Source organism: Oncorhynchus mykiss, chromosome 1 (genome assembly GCF_057628025.1).
Source record: "Oncorhynchus mykiss isolate SJ-2025 chromosome 1, ASM5762802v1, whole genome shotgun sequence".
NCBI lineage: Eukaryota > Metazoa > Chordata > Actinopteri > Salmoniformes > Salmonidae > Oncorhynchus > Oncorhynchus mykiss.
Genome location: NC_143022.1, coordinates 81,251,354 through 81,271,478, shown reverse-complemented (window position 1 = coordinate 81,271,478; position 20,125 = coordinate 81,251,354). Strand labels below are relative to the sequence as shown.

Genomic DNA, 20,125 nt, shown 5'->3' with positions numbered 1-20,125 from the left:
CAGGTCTGCCTAATGATTGAAAATGAAGCTTTAGCACTTAAAACCCCTAGACAAAAGAAGCTGTGTTTAAACAAGCTCTGAGCCTTTGGAGGACAGTTCAAGTCTTAATACATTATGTCAAACCTAGCCCTGGTGTAAGCCTCTTAGCATTGTATGCAGTTTCTGGTCTTGTATACCTGTCAGCAACGGGTGTGGCTGAAATAGTCGAATCCACAAATTTTAACGGGTGTCCTGTATTATACAGTCAAAGGACACCGATTCTTGTTCACATTCTCATGCGTTCACCGGAGAAAGCAATGATGCTGTTTGGTATTGAGTCTTGATTAACCTGCTTGCTAAGAAACCTGCATGGACCATTTGAAACACATAATATGTTTCTGTGCTCTGTGTGGAAAGGTCATATATGAATGCTGTGTGTGCTTCAGTGGTTGGTCCTGAGGACAGGGTTCTATAGTATGTTCCTAACTGTCTGGCACAGGGATTAGGGCTGAGAGCTTCTGAGTAGTCAAAGAGCAAGAGAGAAAGAGAGAAAGAGTGAGCAAATAGAGAAGGAAGAGATTGATTCCATGCATATTTCCTTTGTGATGCTCCTGACACAGATAAAATAAGTGAACATAAGTGAACATTAATTTTATCGTGAAACAGGATATTCTATTGCCAGTCATGTACCCTAGCCACTAACCACTTTTTTGCACACATTTCTCAATGTTCTAAACCTGCTTCACCCCAAGTTCCCAATGTGTTGACTGAAATGTATTTTTATTCACAGGTGTAGAGAAGGCTACCAGGGTATACGCTGCGACCAGTTCCTGCCCAAGACCGACTCCATCTTATCTGATCCAAGTAAGAACATTTCCTTAATCCTCCAATTAGAACTAAACTGAACCTCCAGAAATAGTGACTTTTATTGCAGCCCATTGTTTCTGTGATTCAGGTCTACATTTATATTAAAGCTTTTACTTGAAGTGATTTCAGATTGGCTAAACATGAACATCACAGGGCATTGTCTGTTCTCAATTATCAAGAGAGCACAGCCTGTGCTATATTTGAAAAGTCCCATCAGTAATCTTTCTCAGTTTGATGGCCCTGACTACATGTACAGCACGTCTGCTATAATAGAAACACTGATGGGTCCCCACTGATGCTCTACAGAAGATATGCTCATTTATAAACTGGGTCGTTCGAGCCCTGAATGCTGATTGGCTGACAACCGTGGTAGATCAGACCATATACCAAGGGTATGACAAAATATTTATTTTTACTGCTCTAATTACATTGGTAGCCAGTTTCTAATAGCAATAAGGCACCTCGGGGGTTTGTGGTAAATGGCCAATATACCACGGCTGTGTCCAGGCACTCCACGATGCGTCGTACGTATAAGAACAGCCCTTAGCCGTGGTATATTGGCCATATACCACACCCCCTCGTGCCATATTGCTTAATTATGCCATGACTAGGAAAAAAATACACAAATAAAATAATTTCATTGCCAGTTTCTGAAGAATCTGTCTCTAACTGTGAATGGTCTCTCTATTCATCACACCTAAACTCCCCCTACAGAACATATTAGGTAGGCTAGTGCAATCCTATCGAAGCAGATATTTCCTGCCTTTATGATAAAGTGATCAAATGCCTTCTGTAAGCTCCACCCTCACCATTGAGTCGACCAATTACATAATTTCTGCCTTCGGGGCAGAGCTGCCTCCAGAACAAGATTAATGAGGAAAAACGCTAACCTGCATAACAGAGAAGCAAAGGAAAAAGGTCCTTGAAAAATCTTCCTTCTTAATAGCTGTCTATTTCCTTTCATTAGTCTGTGCACAGTGTGTGGGTGTGTGTACTGTACAGTGAGATACAAGGAAAGTTCAGAAACATTTTGAAAGGAACTTATATGTTTCTTTCATTGGAGTATGTCTGCTAAGGTCATACTGCCTCTCACAATACCAGGCCCAGTGATGCCTTGGCTCTTCCACTAACCTCAGTGATACAGCCTAGTAGCCTCAGCACCAACATGAAAAAGTACTACAGTTTACTATAAAACATTACAGTACATACTACAGAATTCTGTACTAAACTATAGTATAGTTTAGAATACTATACTATACACTGCAGTATACCTTGATCATGTGGGCTGCAGATAGTCTAGTGGTTAAGAGCGTTGGGCCAGTAACCAAGAGGTTGCTGATTCAAATCCCTGAGCTAACTAGGTGAAAAATCTGTCAATGTGCCCTTGAGCAACTCACTTAGTGCTCCTATAAGTCACTCTGAACAAGAGCGTCTGCTAAATGACTAAAATGTAATGTGTGGTACTTACTATAGAATGTTGTAGTATACTTTAGAATAATATATTGTATACTTCAGACCGCAAAAACACTACAGTAATTACTATTTGAATTTACATCCATTACGATCCCCCATATCCCAATTTGTGCCACCCATAAGAGAGAAACCTACATGCCAAGTATTGACCATATATTGTGTTCCCAACCGCTTCCTAAATACTGTATGTTCAGACCTCAGTCCTACCTACCAACAGGTGATGGAAAATTTGCTCTGTGCAGCTGCACGTTGATAAATAGTACCACTATCATCAAGAACAGGTAGACAGGTTGACTACACAATCTGCTTCCTGCTGACTAGAGAGACACGAGATCTGTATCTGTAAAAAAAAAAAAAAGCCCACTTTAAATCTTAGTTTCTTAACCCCATCAAACATGACGGCCTGAGTTATGTCCCTAAGATAAACATGAAACCATGAACAGGCGTCAGAGCTCAGGTCTATCGAGGACAACTTGTTCAATAAAATATCATGATCAACAGTATCAAAAGCTTTTGACAGGTCCACAAACAAAGCTGCACATTTCATTTTAATGTCTAAAGTATTGACAAGATAAACTAAGTGGTTGCTGTAATAGTGCTACGCCCAGGCCTAAACCCTGATTGGTTTACATTCAAAATACATTTCTCAGATAAAAAGAGCAAAGTTGTACATTTACTAAGGATGGATTCATGAATCTTAGCTAGACAAGGAAGCCTTGAAATGGAGCGATTGTAAAGGATCTCATCCTCCTCTGAGGAGGAGTAGCGAGAAGGATCGGAGGACCAAAACGCAGCGTGGTAAGTGTCCATAATTTAATGAAGCCAAAATGAACACTGAACAAAAACAATAAGCAACAAACGAACAGTCCCGTAAGGTGAATGACAAACACTAAACAGGAAATAAACACCTACGAAACCCAGGTGGGAAAAGGCTACCTAAGTATGATTCTCAATCAGAGACAACTAACGACACCTGCCTCTGATTGAGAACCATACTAGGCCGAACACAAAAACCAACATAGAAAAACAAACATAGACTGCCCACCCCAACTCACGCCCTGACCATACTAAAACAAAGACAAAACAAAGGAACTAAGGTCAGAACGTGAGAGCGATAATTATTAAGATCACTACTGTCCCCTCTCTTATGGAGTGGCAGCACAAGAGCTGATTTCCATTATTATTATTATTTTTTCTGATAAAGATGCTGAGTAAAACATGTGGGTTATTGAGCCGACAATGATGGGCACTGCACACTTAACCCTTAAGAGTCCAAGCCCTGTCTAACCTGGGGGAGGGGTTCTACTAAGCTATATGGTACAGTATTGTTCTAAGAAGGTCATACCAATAATAATTTTACTATTTGTTTTTTACATTTTAAGACCCCTTGAATTACATTTTAGAGGGGGCCTTTCTGTAATTGCATTACAAATGCATTGCATAACAGATTCACTACTTGGTACAACAGATAGCCCCCACCCCCCCAAAATAAATGTATTTAAATGCTTATTTTTGCACTAAATTCTCCATATACACTTCCATTAATTCTTTCAACTGGTATGTGATTTGGGTGGGCATCCTAGAGCAAAACATCCTAGAGTCTCACCTTTCCACAGAGGGGTCATACTAGTGTGCAGCCCGAACCGTTCGGACACTACAGATGATTTTGTAAGGAGACGGATTTTCGGGATGTCTCATGGTCTGACAAACACTGCTTTAGCTCTGTCACCTTTCACTGCAGATGCGGAAGTGCGACGTAGGCGGATGGGGGAAATTGAGACGCATCCATTGCAAAAAAAACCAGACATCTCTAGCTTAAAATTAAGGATTTCCACGGGGGCGCGGACATACAGTAGACCTTAGTGTAACAGTATAACTTTGGACCGTCCCCTCGCCCATACCCGGGCGCGAACCAGGGACCCTCTGCACACATCAACAACAGTCACCCTCGAAGCATCGTTACCCATCACTCCACAAAAGTCGCGGTTCTTGCAGAGCAAGGGGAACTACTACTTCAAGGTCTCAGAGCAAGTGACGTCACTGATTGAAACGCTATTTAGCGCGCACCGCTAACTAAGCTAGCCGTTTCACATCCGTTACATTAGGATAGGGCAAACCGCAATCCAATTGGTCGGCCCCTTCGGATTTCTAGTTGTCTATTGCTAGTAACGCATTCAGAACTTGCTTTTCTGTAAATGGCCTAATAGAAAGGCTTTGACTAATATTTATCTGATCATTCAGCAAGTTTCCCCTATCAACATCCGGCCCAAAATAATTGTGAATAGAATTAGAAGTTCTTTAAAAGAGATAGCCCGCTGAAATAAAATGGTGATTAAATGCATTAATGATGGCGTTTCTTTCAGAATGAGGCCTGTGTCTGAAGGAATTTCTTGAGACAGTGAAGAGGAATAACCTTTCAGGGATTTCACAGTTTTCCAGAATTTTGTCAGGTTCCCAGCCTTTCTGGTTTGTCTTACACAATGATTCTTCAGTTGCTTAAAGCTTGTGCTTAAAGCCTGTGTTCCCAGCCTTGACACAGGCATCATCTCTTTTATGAATGACTTCTGATCATTCCGGAGTGTACCAGGCATTCGATCTACCTTTAACCCATACTTTTTTGAAGGGAGCATGATTAGCCACAATGGTATTGAAGACATCTGCAAAAAGGTTGAAAGATAAATCAGTTTCAGGGATAATTGAAATACAGTCAAGACAACAACCACCCGAGCCACTGCCTGTTCACCCCGCTATCATCCAGAAGGCGAGGTCAGTACAGGTGCATCAAAGCGGGGACCGACTGAAAAACAGCTTCTATCTCAAGGCCATCAGACTGTTAAACAGCCATCACTAACATTGAGTGGCTGCTGCCAACATAGTGACTCATCCCGAGCCACTTTAATAATGAAAAAATTGCCACTTTAAACAATGCCACTTTATAAAATGTTTACATACCCTACATTACTCATCTCATATGTATACACTGTACTCTATACCATCTACTGCATCTTGCCTATGCCGTTCGGCCATCGCTCATTCATATATTTTTATCTACGTATTCTTATTCATTCCTTTACACTTGTGTGTATAAGGTAGTTGTTGTGAAATTGTTAGGTTATATTACTTGTTAGATATTACTGCATGGTCGGAACTAGAAGCACAAGCATTTCGCTACACTCGCATTAACATCTGCTAACCATGTGTATGTGACAAATCAAATTTGTTTTGATTTGATTTGATCACTAAAATAAAGACCATGTAAAAAAGCCAGTTCACTGAAGTGTTTTAAGTTCCTTTCTGTGATGACACGAGGGTTAGATTTTTGTATTCTCACAAAGAACTTGTCACTAAAATACAATACAGTTACAAGTCATGTAACAAAACAAAAAAAAAACAGTTCAGTAATATCTAAAACAATTTTCTCTGCTGTATTCATTAAAATAAGATCAATCAGATGACTTGTAGACAAAGTCGAGGAGTGAAGTCGGAGGAAGTGCATCTGCAACAGCCAAAAGTCAGACACACATTTTTTTTTAAAACCTTTATTTTACAGTTAAGAACACAATTTTATTTACAATGACAGCCTACAGTTAACTGCAGTGGGTTAACTGCCTTGTTCAGGGGAAGAATGACAGATTTTTACCTTGTCAGCACAGGGATTCAATCCAGCAACCTTTCGGTTACTGGCCCAACGCTCTAACCACTAGAGCGGGTTTTTACTTTGCGCAGATATGTCATCTTGAGGAATCTACCTTTAACAAAACCTAACCTATGACCTGACCCATCACCTTATGCATTACTGCCTCACAGTGGCAGGAAGTGACATCCCAAAAACACAAAAACGATACAACACATAAATGGCTCCTAGCCTTCCACTCATAGGCTACTTTCTGTCATTAACACTAAAATTGAAACTAAATATTATTAACATGAAATATAATTGTTTTGATAAAACATAAACTAAATACAATCTAGTAAAGTGGATCTGAAAACTAACTGAACCTAAACTGAATATCTAATTCTAATTGTGAAACTAATAGAAATATAAAATGAATATAAAAACACAAAACTATAATAACTGACTAAATATGTTGCATTTCTGCCTTGTTTAGGGGTAAGATGACAAAAACAGCATCAAACCCCACCAGGTCCCAATGCACGGCCATTTGAAGTGTCTGGCTACAGGGATTTTAATTGAGTTCAGCCCAGGAAACTCCATGGGTATCATTTTCTTAAAAGTCATTTGATATATCATGTCCTTTTCTGTATTGATCCTGGAGTCGAGGGTGGGCCATCTGCTATCTCTGTGAACTTTGTCATTGTGAGATGAAACGTGAGGGACAGATTGTGCCGAGTAGAGAGCTCTGCCATTATCTCACCATCCTCTCCATTACATCCCCTTCCAAATGGCTCTTTCATCGCTTTAATAGCTTTAGCCACAGATTCCTCTTGAATCGCTGTGTAACTTTTATTCCTCCCAGTTTTTAACACAGAGGTTAAATAATAACGTCATCATCTGCCGAGAAGTGTTTTCAATTAATTTGATCTTGTTTGGATTTTGGAACATAAATTTAGCCTTCTGGGGTGACAAAAGGGTTGGAAGAAACTTACAACAGTTCACAAAATAACAAAGCGAACTCCCCACCCCTGTTTTGGTAAAAAGCTGTGTGATGGGGCTGAAGATAATAACCACTCTCAAATTCATAGACTGAGCTATGGATGCAATGACTGGCCGTCCATGATATCAACATTATAGTTTTAACCATGTTTTGAGGCATGGAGTGTTTGTTTGCATTGCCTACAAACATTGGAGTTAAACAAGCTTATATTTTGGGTCCTGATAAGGTATGCCAGTTGAACTATGCTCATGAGACATTTATAAGTTATATTATTCAAAAATCAATGGGTACATATCATTCATTTATAAGTCCAACAATGGATGTAGCAACTGCAGATTGCCCCTTTAAAGCAAAAAATCGTAGTTTGAGACCTGTGACAGATTCACAAGAGTGGTCATTAGAGAGAGAATGTAAGTTAAAATGCCCAAATTAAACTGGCAATCCTCACTGTAGCCTGCAAAAGTCCAAATCCATTCAGCCAACATCAGAGGGTGTATTATTAGTGTCCACCATGGCAAGTGGACCCAGCAGTTAAGCAGTTATATTATTCACCCTTGTTCTCCTTTTCCCAACTAAGCATGAACTGGGCTTCCACTGACCCAACAGCCCCCTACTGCTCAAACTGTTTCAGCCTCTCTCCTTCTCCTCCTCACTTTCCTCCATACACTGTCCCCCCAGATCATCTAATACTAAATACAGGGCCTCAGTTGAGCTCAGAGTTTTCCAGCAGTGCAGTTCACTGGCAGGCCAGGCTGATCCTGCCAAGGCCTTCGGCTCACCAAGGCTGTCATGAGTACCACAGTGAGAGACAGGAACCTTTCAAAACCAGACACTCCTGGTTTGGACTTTCATCATCCTCAAAGGTTCCACTGAGACTGTGGTCATGACTTAATCTCTCCATCAAAGCAGGACAAAATCCAGATTTCTAAGAGATTCGGAGCATCTGTCTCCTTCTGGAACTAGCCTGTTGGGATCCTTGGATAACTTTGCGCCTGCCAGGGTAAATCTTACTACAACTCCAAGGAGCCTTTTACTGATTAGACCCCATATCTGCTTCAGGAATATGGCTTCAAACTGCTGATAGTTTTACTCTACTAGTGTAGATCTGGGTAGTCTCATGTGATGTGGCTAAGAAGTTGTGATCACAGTAGGGAACAGAATTGATATGCTTTAACATGTACTTTTTGTTTGTGAAAATAATAGCTCGCTGCTTGGCACATTCTATTTGTTGGAACATTCACAGTATAATGTGCCAACCAGAAGCCAAGGTAAAACCTCATGTATTCTGTTTGAATAGAGAATGTTTTCACCCTCTGTCTCTTTCTCCTTCCATATTAAACACCCTTCCTTTCATCTCCAGCACTCCTCTTGGACCCTGACATGAATTGTTTTTACTAATGACCTACCAGTAGCATTGAGTAAAGCCTGTGTGTCTATGTACACCGATGACTCAACATTATACACATCAGCTAAACTCTTATAAAAAAAAGCGTTCCAAAAGGGTTCTGCCTGGAACCAAAAGGGGTTCTTCAAAGGGCCAAACAACCATTTTTGGTTCTAGATACCACCTTTTTTTCTAAGAGTGTACCGCAGGTGAAATCACACAGCTGGACTTAACAAAAAGCTGCAGTCAGTTCCAGAATAGTTGGCAAGTAATAAGCTAGTCCTATATATTGTATGTCAAAAACTAAAAGCATTGAATTTTGGACAAATCTTTCACTAAACCCCAAAACTAATCTAAATATATTTTAAAAAAAAGAATGTTGCAGGTCAACAAGTTGATGAGACTAAACTGCTTGGTGTAACCCTAGATTGTAAACTGACATGGTCAAAACATGTTGATGCAACAGTAGAGTTTTGGGGAGAGTTTTTTTTTTTTTTTAACTTAAAATTTAACTAGGCAAGAGAGTTAAGAATAAATTCTTATCTACAATGACAGCCTACCGGGGAACAGTGGGTTAACTGCCTTGTTCAGGGGCAGAACAACACATTTTTACTGTGTCAGCTCGGGGATTCGATCCAGCAACTTTTCAGTTACTGCCCCAACACTCTAACCACTAGACTGCCACCTTGGCTGTGATAAAGTGCTGCTCTGCTTTCTTGAGATTACAATCAACTAAGCAAATCCTGCAGACCTTAGTTTTAGCATACCTGGACTTAGGGCTGGGCAGTATGGCCAAAATATTATATCATGGTATTTTTCAAATTTTTTGACAGTATTTTATATTTTTGATTAATAAAAGTTCTACATTTGCTTTATGAGTAGTGTGTGACTCTATGGAGGCAACACATACATTCTAAATTATTTCAGTGGGTCTTTCTCCATTTTATACTTTATATTCAACTTCAACCTAAAATAAATTTGAGATCATTTCCACACTGCCACAATATGGGCAAAAGAACTAGGCCTTATTTTTAACTAAATGTTGCAATTGAGATTTAGATGAAAACACCTGGGTGAAATTTTGGAATCATGGAAAAATAATGTTTATTCTAATTCTCTAGTTAGAAAATAAATAATGGTGGTCACTTTGAAGACAGTGTTGTGTGGCATGACAACAAATGAAAATGCCATGGACGAGTTACTGTGACAGGGTATGAATCAAAGTGATGTTCAATGTTTTCTAGGGAACCCTAAACTCTTTGGCTACATTGTCTTTATTCATGTAGCCAATATATTCATGCTTTGCCTATTCCTCTTTGATTTAGAAGATACCGTTGCACAAACAACAACTCCACCAGCACTGGTATCATGCTGTATTAGCTAGCTACAGTTGAAGTCTGAAGTTTACATACACTTAGGTTGGAGTCATGAAAATTCATTTTTCAACCACTACACAAATTTATTCTTGTAATGCTCCGGGTGTCGTGGGTGTGGAGTCAAATGCAGGAGACAGAGAGTTCAATGCTGCGCGTCTTTTAATCGCACCAATGCACCACAGGGTGCTCACAAAAACGTTACGTTCCCAAAACACAGGGAAATCAAAATGTACAATGGGAAACAATCCCGACCGGACACTAACACGTGCCTATACCACAGAGCCGAAGGTTTACATAGAAATAATCCCGCACAACAACCAGGCGGGCCGGCTGTCTAATAAAGACAAACTAATCAAACATTCACAGGTGCTACCACTCAACATACAAGGAGGGGAAGGAAAAACAATCAGTGGCAGCTAATAGGCCGGTGACGACGACCGCCGAGCGCCACCTGCCCGGGAAAGGGAAACACCCTCGGTCGGACTCGTGACAGTACCCCCCCCCCCTGACGCGTGGCTCCCGCAGCGCGCCGACACCGGCCTCGAGGTCGCCCCGGAGGACGAGGCGCAGGGCGATCCGGATGGAGGCGATGGAAATCCCTCAACATGGAGGGATCCAAGATGTCCCCCACCGGTACCCAGCACCTCTCCTCCGGACCGTACCCCTCCCAGTCCACGAGGTACTGCAGGCCCCTCACCCGGCGTCTTGAGTCCAGAATGGCCCGGATCGTGTACGCCGGGGACCCCTCGATGTCCAGCGGGGGGGGGAGGGACCTCCGGTACCTCACTGTCCTGCAGGGGACCAGCTACCACCGGCCTGAGGAGAGACACATGAAACGAGGGGTTAATACGATAATAGGAAGGGAGTTGTAATCGATAACACACCTCGTTTATCCTCCTCAGGACTTTAAAGGGCCCTACACACTGCGGACCCAGCTTCCGGCAGGGCAAGCGGAGAGGTAGGTTTCGGGTCGAGAGCCAGACCCTGTCCCCCGGTACAAACACGGGGGCCTCACTGCGGTGGCGGTCAGCACTCCTCTTCTGCCGTCCACTCGCTTGTCGTAGAGATTCCTGGACGGCCCTCCAGGTCTCCTTGGAGCGCTGTACCCATTCCTCCACCGCAGGAGCCTCGGTCTGGCTCGGATGCCATGGTGCCAGGACCGGCTGGTACCCCAACACACACTGAAAAGGGGACACGTTAGTAGAGGAGTGGCGTAGTGAGTTCTGAGCCATTTCAGCCCAGGGAATGTATCGTGCCCACTCCCCTGGCCGATCCTGGCAATACGACCGCAGAAACCTACCCACCTCCTGGTTCACTCTCTCCACCTGCCCATTACTCTCGGGGTGATAACCGGAGGTCAGGCTGACAGAGACCCCCAAACGTTCCATGAACGCTCTCCATACCCGGGACGTGAATTGGGGGCCCCGATCAGAAACGATGTCCTCCGGCACCCCGTAGTGCCGGAAGACATGGGTGAATAACGCCTCCGCAGTCTGTAGGGCTGTAGGGATACCGGGCAACGGGAGGAGACGGCAGGACTTAGAGAACCGATCCACAATTACCAGAACCGTGGTGTTCCCCTGAGACGGCGGGAGATCGGTTAGGAAATCTATGGACAGATGTGACCATGGCCGCTGTGGAACAGGGAGGGGTTGTAGCTTCCCTCTAGGAAGGTGCCTAGGAGCCTTACTCTGAGCGCACACTGAACAGGAGGAGACATAACCCTTAACGTCCTTAGCCAACGTAGGCCACCAATACCTCCCCTGAAGGCTCCCCACTGTTCTCGTCACCCCAGGGTGACCCGAGGAGGGTAGGACGTGAGCCCACCGAATCAGTTTGTCCCGAACACCAAGCGGCACGTACCTTCGCCCCACTGGACACTGAGGAGGCGCGGGTTCAGCCCGTAACGCCCGCTCGATGTCCGAGTCCACCTCCCATACCACTGGGGCTACCAGCTTCGAGGCGGGAAGGATGGGAGTAGGTTCGGTGGACCCATCCTCCGTGTCATAAAGGCGGGACTGTGCGTCAGCCTTCACGTTCTGGGAGCCCGGTCTATAAGACAAAGTAAATCGGAACCGGGTGAAGAACATGGCCCACCTTGCCTGACGTGGGTTAAGTCTCCTAGCTGCCCGAATATACTCCAGATTCTGGTGGTCGGTCCAGATGAGAAAGGGGTGTTTAGCCCCCTCAAGCCAGTGTCTCCACACCTTCAGAGCTCTAACCACCGCTAGCAACTCCCGGTCCCCCACATCATAGTTACGCTCCGCTGGGCTGAGCTTCCTTGAGAAGAAAGCGCAGGGTTGGAGTTTTGGTGGCGTACCCGAGCGCTGTGATAGCACGGCACCCACCCCAGCCTCGGACGCGTCCACCTCCACTATGAATGCTAGAGAGGGGTCCGGATGCGCCAACACGGGCGCATCAGTAAACAGCGCCTTCAACTTGTTGAATGCTCCGTCCGCCTCTGCTGACCACTGCAAACGCACCGGGCCCCCCTTCAGCAGTGAGGTGATGGGAGCCGCTACCTGGCCAAAACCCCGGATAAACCTCCGGTAGTAGTTGGCAAAACCCAGAAAACGCTGCACCTCCTTTACCGTGGTCGGAGTCGGCCAATTAAGCACGGCCCTAATGCGGTCACCCTCCATCACTACCCCCGAGGTGGAAATGCGATATCCCAGAAAAGAGACGGCTCGTTTAGAGAACACGCATTTCTCAGCCTTGACGTATAGGTCATGCTCCAGCAGTCTACCAAGCACCTTGCGCACCAGAGACACATGCGCGGTGTGAGTGGCCGAGTAGATCAGAATGTCATCGATATAAACCACCACTCCCTGCCCGCACAGGTCCCTGAGAATCTCGTCTACAAAGGATTGGAAAACGGCTGGAGCATTCTTTAACCCATACGGCATGACGAGGTACTCATAGTGGCCTGATGTAGTACTAAATGCGGTTTTCCACTCGTCTCCCTTCCGAATACGCACCAAACTATACGCGCTCCTGAGATCCAGTTTTGTGAAGAACTGCGCTCCGTGGAACGATTCCACCGCCGTAGCGATGAGAGGTAGAGGGTAACTATACCCCACTGTGATGGCGTTTAGACCTCTATAATCGATACACGGACGCAAGCCTCCCTCCTTTTTCCTCACAAAAAAGAAACTTGAGGAGACGGGTGAAATGGAGGACCGAATGTACCCCTGTCCCAGCGCCTCCGTGACATATGTCTCCATTGCCAACGTCTCCTCCTGGGACAGCGGGTACACGTGACTCTTGGGAAGCGCAGCGTCTACCTGGAGATCTATCGTACAATCCCTTCCCGGTCGATAAGGTGGTAATTTAGTCGCTTTCACTTTACTGAAAGCGATTGCCAAATCGGCATACTCGGGGGGAATGCACACCGTGGAACCCTGGTCTGGACTCTCCACCGACGTGGCACCGATGGAAACTCCCAAACACCTTCCAGAACACTCCTCTGACCACCCCTGGAGAACCCCCTGTTTCCACGAAATTTTAGGATTGTGCCGGGCCAGCCAGGGAGTCCCCAGCACCACTGGAAACGCAGGCGAGTCAATAATAAAGAAACTGATACGCTCCCTATGATTCCCCTGCGTCACCATGTCCAGTGGGACCGTGGTCTCCCTGACCATCCCTGACCCTAATGGCCGGCTATCTAGGGAGTGCACGGGGAAAGGAGAATCTATCGGCACCAGCGGAACCCCTAATTTAAGGGCGAGTCCGCGATCCATAAAGTTCCCAGCTGCGCCTGAATCGACGAGCGCCCTATGCTGGGAAGAGGGAAAAAAGCGAAGGAAAAAAGTTAAGACAAACATGTGGCCAACAGGGGGTTCTGGGTGAGTTTGATGCTGACTCACCTGGGGTGACCGAGAAGCGTTCCGCCTGCCATCTCTACTCCCAGACGGACCCCCCCAGCACCGATCAGACGTGTGTCCTCTCCGACCACAGTTGGTGCAGGGAAGGCCTCCTCCTCCGGTACCCCTCGGCGCAGCCCCTCCCAACTCCATCGGAATGGGAGCGGAGGGGCTGGGTGGTGGAACGCACAGGACCCTCTCTGAACGCCCGCGGGCAGCCAGCAGATTATCCAGTCGAATGGACATGTCAATCAGCTGATCCAGTGACAGAGTGGTGTCCCGACACGCTAACTCCCGGCGGACATCCTCTCGGAGACTACACCTGTAGTGGTCCATGAGGGCCCTGTCGTACCACCCAGATCCGGCTGCCAAGGTCCGGAACTCCAGCGCGTAATCCTGGGCGCTCCTCCTCTCCTGCCTGAGGTGAAATAGTCGTTCTCCCGCCGCTCGGCCGTCTAGAGGGTGATCAAACACGGCGCGGAAGCGACGGGAAAACTCTGGGTAGTGCTCCCGCGCTGAGTCTGGACCATTCCAGACCGCGTTCGCCCATTCCAGGGCACGACCCGTGAGGCAGGAGATGAGGACACTCACCCTCTCCTCTCCTGAGGGAGTGGGTCTGATGGTGGCCAGGTATAGCTCCAGCTGGAGCAGAAACCCCTGGCAACCCGCCGCCGCTCCATCATAAGCCCTCGGTAGCGTCAGACGGAGGGTGCTGGAGTCGGGAGATGGGGAGTCCGGAACCGTGGGTGCCGAAGGTGGAGAGAGGAGCCCACTCCTCTCCCATCTGTCCATTCTCTCCATCACTTGATCCATCGCGGATCCGATCCGATGAAGGACGGTGGTGTGGTGGAGAACCCGTTCCTCCATCGATGGGAGAGGGTTGGCTGCTGCTCCTGCTGACTCCATCAATTTGATAGGTGCGGGATTCTGTAATGCTCCGGGTGTCGTGGGTGTGGAGTCAAATGCAGGAGACAGAGAGTTCAATGCTGCGCGTCTTTTAATCGCACCAATGCACCACAGGGTGCTCACAAAAACGTTACGTTCCCAAAACACAGGGAAATCAAAATGTACAATGGGAAACAATCCCGACCGGACACTAACACGTGCCTATACCACAGAGCCGAAGGTTTACATAGAAATAATCCCGCACAACAACCAGGCGGGCCGGCTGTCTAATAAAGACAAACTAATCAAACATTCACAGGTGCTACCACTCAACATACAAGGAGGGGAAGGAAAAACAATCAGTGGCAGCTAATAGGCCGGTGACGACGACCGCCGAGCGCCACCTGCCCGGGAAAGGGAAACACCCTCGGTCGGACTCGTGACAATTCTAACAAACTATAGTTTTGGCAAGTCGGTTAGGGCATCTACTTTGTGCATGACACAAGTACTTTTTCCAAAAATTGTTTACAGATAATAATTATAATTCATTGTATCACAATTCCAGTGGGTCAGAAGTTCACATACACTAAGTTGACTGTGCCTTTAAACAGCTTGGAAAAATCCAGAAAATGATGTCATGGCTTTAGAAGCTTCTGATTAATTTACATAATTTGAGTCAATTGGAGGTGTACCCGTGGATGTATTTCAAGGCCTATTTTCAAACTCAGTGCCTCTTTGCTTGACATCATGGGAAAATAAAAAGAAATCAGCCAAGACCTCAGGAAAAAAATTGTAGACTTCCATAAGTCTGGTTCATTATTGGGAGCAATTTCCAAACGTCTGATGGTACCACGTTCATCTGTACAAACAATAGTACTTAAGTATAAACACCATGGGACCACGCAGCGTAATACCGCTCAGGAAGGAGACGGGTTCTGTCTCCTAGAGATGAATGTACCTTGATGCAAGAAGTGCAAATCAATCCCAGAACAACAGCAAAGGACCTTGTGAAGATGCTGGTGGAAACCGGTACAAACGTATCTATATCCACAGTAAAACAAATCCTATATCGACATAAACTGAAAGGCCACTCAGCAAGGAAGAAGCCACTGCTTCAAAACCGCCATAAAAAAGCCAGACTACGGTTTGCAACTGCACATGGGGACGACGATCATTCTTTTTGGAGAAATGTTCTCTGGTCTGATGAAACAAAAATAGAACGGTTTAGCCATAATGACCATCGTTATGTTTGGAGGAAAAATGGGGGATGCTTGCAAGCCAAAGAACACCATACCAACCATGAAGCATGGGGGTGGTAGCATCATGTTGTGGGGGTGATTTGCTGCAGGAGGAACTGGTGCACTTCACAAAATAGATGGCATCATGAGGGATGAAAATTATTTGGATATATTGAAGCATCATTTCAAGCCATCAGTTATGAAGTTAAAGCTTGGTTGCAAATGGATCTTCCAAATGGACAATGACCACAAGCATACTTCCAAAGTTGTGGAAAAATGGCTTAAGGACAACAAAGTCAACGTATTGGAGTGGCCATCACAAAGCCCTGACCTCAATCCCATAGAAAATATGTGGGCAGAACTGAAAAAGTGTGTGCGAGCAAGGAGGCCTACAAACCTGACTCCGTTACACCAGCTCTCAGGATGAATGGGCCAAAATTCACCCAAATGATTGTGGGAAGCTTGTGGAAGGCTACCCGAAACATTTGACCCAATTTAAACAATTTAAAGGCAATGCTACCAATTACTAATTGAGTGTATGTCAATTTCTGACCTACTGGGAATGTTATGAAAGAAATAAAAGCTGAAATAAATCATTGTCTCTACTATTATTCTGACATTTCACCTTCTTAAAATAAAGTACTGACCTAAGACAGGGAATTTTTTTGCTAGGATTAAATGTCAGGTAATGTAAAAAACTGAGTTTAAATGTATTTGGTTAAGGCGCATCTGCCTCAGTACTTGTATTAGCTAGTAACGTTTAGCATTAGTGCCTAACATGATTTAGCTTAACTTGCTAAGAAAATACAATCTAGCAGTTTTCGGATGTAAGAAACAAACTAATATTGTAATTATAGAACGCTTGTGGATTTATGTTGCGATCAAAGTGGAAACAACATTGTCTTCATCAACATTGTTGCATGTGCTGCATTGACCATGCAGACTGAACGAAAGTGACTCGTGGTCAAGCAACAACAAACGCGCTCCTTGATTGACAGTGGGTGGGACTACGTCTGTTTGGAAAGCGGCATGGCGAGAGAGAGAGGGAGAGAGAGAGCGGAGAGGCATGACTCAAGTAGCAGAGTAAACAATACAAATGGATGTTCCACATGGCGTATCACATTTAACATACCAAACATTCAAATACCGTTATAGAAGGTAAAGTAAAAACCCAAACTGGCCCGTGCATCAATACCGGTACATAGTAAAATACAGTATACTGCCCAGCCCTACCTGGACTACTGCCCAGTTATATGGTCAAGTGTCACAAAGAAGAACATAGTCAAATTAGAGTTGGCCCATAACAGAGCCGCACGACAGACCTTTAGATGTACACAGAGGGCCAATATCAATAACATGCATTTCAATCTGTCCCGGCTCAAAGTAGAGGAAAGATTGACTGCATCACTACTTGCATTTGTAAGAGTTGCACATGTTGAAAGCACTAAGCTGTCTGTTCAAACAGCTAACACACAGCTCAGAAATGCATACATACCCCCACAAGACATGCCACCAGGGGTCTCTTCACAGTCCCTATGTCCAGAACAGACTCTGGGAAATGCGCAGTACAACATAGCGCCATGACTACATGGAACTCTCTTTCACATCAAGTAACTCAAGCGAGCAGTAAAATCGGATTTAAAAAAAACAATAAAACAATACCTCAAGGCACAACACAGAGACACAAACACACACGCATACACACACACACACACTCTACACACACACATTGTAATGTTGTGGTATTGTGGATTTTATATTGTACATTTGTAATAAGAGAGTAATAATGTAATAAAGTATTTATTGTATGATGTATGGTTTTATTTCGAATGTTGTTGTGTTTTGTAGTGATGTAATTGTTTTTATGCTTCTTGAAATCCAGGAAGAGTAGCTGCTGCCTGAATGGGGACCCTAATAAATACTAAATACTCTGCTCCCATTGTTTTGGATACAGAGTAACATATTCAGACTGATAAATTGCTCAGGTAAACTCAATGCTGGGCTGTTGAGACACACTCCTTTGTATTGCTCTAAGGTAGACTCAGCACTTCTGGATAATGAAATCAAATTGTATTTGTCACATGCGCCGAATACAACAGGTCACCTTACCGTGAAATGCTTACTTTTCTTTATTTTTTAACCTTTGTTTAAGTAGTCATGTCAGTTAAGAACAAATTCTTATTTTCAATGATGGCCTAGGAAAGGTAGGTTAACTGCCTTGTTTAAGGGCAGAATAGTTGTTTTTACCTTGTCAGCCCGATGATTCGATCTTGCAACCTTCAAATCAAATCAAATTTTATTTGTCACATACACATGGTTAGCAGATGTTAATGCGAGTGTAGCGAAATGCTTGTGCTTCTATTTCCGACAATGCAGTAATAACCAACGAGTAATCTAACCTAACAATTTCACAACAACTACCTTATACACACAACAGCCAATGAAATTGCAGGGCGCCAAATTCAATCAACAGAAATCTCATAAATCAAATTTCTCAAACATACAAGTATTAGGCACCATTTTAAATATAAAATTCTCGTTAATCCAGCCACAGTGTCTGATTTCAAAAAGGCTTTACAGCAAAAGCTCCACAAACAATTATGTTAGGTCACCACCAAGTCACAGAAAAACACAGCAATTTTTCCAGCCAAAGAGAGTGTTGAGGATCAGCGGGGTGGAGATGTTGTTACCTACCCTAACCACCCGGGGGCGGCCCGTCAGGAAGTCCAGTACCCAGTTGCACAGGGCGGGTTCGAGACCCAGGGTCTCGAGCTTGATGACGAGTTTGGAGGGTACTATGGTGTTAAATGCTGAGCTGTAGTCGATGAACAGCATTCTCACATAGGTATTCCTCTTGTCCAGATGGGTTAGGGCAGTGTGCAATGTGATTGCGATTTCGTCCTCTGTGGACCTATTGGGGCGGTAAGCAAATTGGAGTGGGTCTAGGATGTCAGGTAGGGTGGAGGTGATATGGTCCTTGACTAGTCTCTCAAAGCCTCTCTTGATAACATGGGCGGTAGTCATTTAGCTCAGTTACTTTAGCTTTCTTGGGAACAGGAACAATGGTGACCCTCTTGAAGCATGTGGGAACAGCAGACTGGGATTGATTAAATGTGTCCGTAAATACACCAGCCAGCTGGTCTGTGTATGCTCTGAGGATGCGGCTGGAGATGCCGTCTGGGCCTGCAGCCTTGTGAGGGTTAACACGTTTAAATGTTTTACTCACCTCGGCTGCAGTGATGGAGAGTCCGCAGGTTTTGGTAGAGGGCTGTGTCAGTGGCACTGTATTGTCCTCAAAGTGAGCAAAGAAGATGTTTAGTCTGTCCGGGAGCAAGACATCTTGGTCCGCGACGGGGACGGTTTTCTTTTTGTAATCCGTGATTGACTGTAGACCCTGCCACATACCTCTTGTGTCTGAGCCGTTGAATTGCGACTCTACTTTGTCTCTATACTAACGCTTAGCTTGTTTGATTGCCTTGCGTAGGGAATAGCTACACTGTTTGTATTCGGTCATGTTTCTGGTCACCTTGCCCTGGTTAAAAGCAGTGGTTCGCGCTTTCAGTTTTGTGCGAATGCTGCCATCAATCCACGGTTTCTGGTTTGGGAATGTTTTAATAGTTGCTGTGGGTACGACATCGCCGATGCACTAGCCAATAAACTCGCTCACCGAATCAGCGTATTCGTCAATGTTGTTGTTTGACGCAATACGGAACATATCCCAATCCACATGATCGAATTAATCTTGAAGTGTGGAATCAGATTGGTCGGACCAGCGTTGAACAGAACTGAGCGCGGGTGCTTCCTGTTTAAGTTTCTGTCTATAGGAAGGGAGCAACAAAATGCAGTCGTGGTCAGCTTTTCTGAAAGGAGGGTGGGGGAGGGCCTTATATGCGTCGCGGAAGTTAGAATAACAATAGTCCAGGGTTTTACCAGCCCTGGTAGCACAATTCGATATGCTGATAGAATTTAGGGAGTCTTGTTTTCAGATTAGCCTTGTTAAAATCCCCAGCTACAATGAATGCAGCCACAGGATATGTGGTTTCCAGTTAACATAGAGTCAAATAAAGTTTGTTCAGGGCCATCGATGTGTCTGCTTGGGGGGAATATATGCGGCTGTGATTATAATCAAAGAGAATTCTCTTGGTAGATAATACGGTCGACATTTGATTGTGAGGAATTCTAAGTCAGGTGAACAGAAGGACTTGAGTTCCTGTATGTTGTTATGATCACACCACGTCTCGTTAATCATAAGGCATACCCCCCCCCCCCCCCCACCCCTCTTCTTACAAGAAAGATGCTTGTTTCTGTCAGCACGATGCGTGGAGAAACCAGCAGGCTGCACCGACTCCGTTAGCGTCTCTCGAGTGAGCCATGTTTCCGTGAAGCAAAGAACGTTACAGTCTCTTATGTCTCTCTGGAATGCTACCCTTGCTCGGATTTCATC

General features: G+C 44.9%; 1 protein-coding gene across 2 annotated transcripts in view; it reads left to right on the top strand.

The window, feature by feature from the left end:
• nrg3a (neuregulin 3a) overlaps positions 1-20,125 on the top strand; it is a 384,160-nt gene that overhangs the window by 298,716 nt on the left and 65,319 nt on the right. For both annotated transcript variants that reach the window (XM_036986111.2, XM_036986107.2), the window contains exon 3: positions 770-843. In XM_036986111.2, the coding sequence (XP_036842006.2) occupies positions 770-843 (74 nt within the window). The remainder of the gene's footprint in view (positions 1-769; positions 844-20,125) is intronic.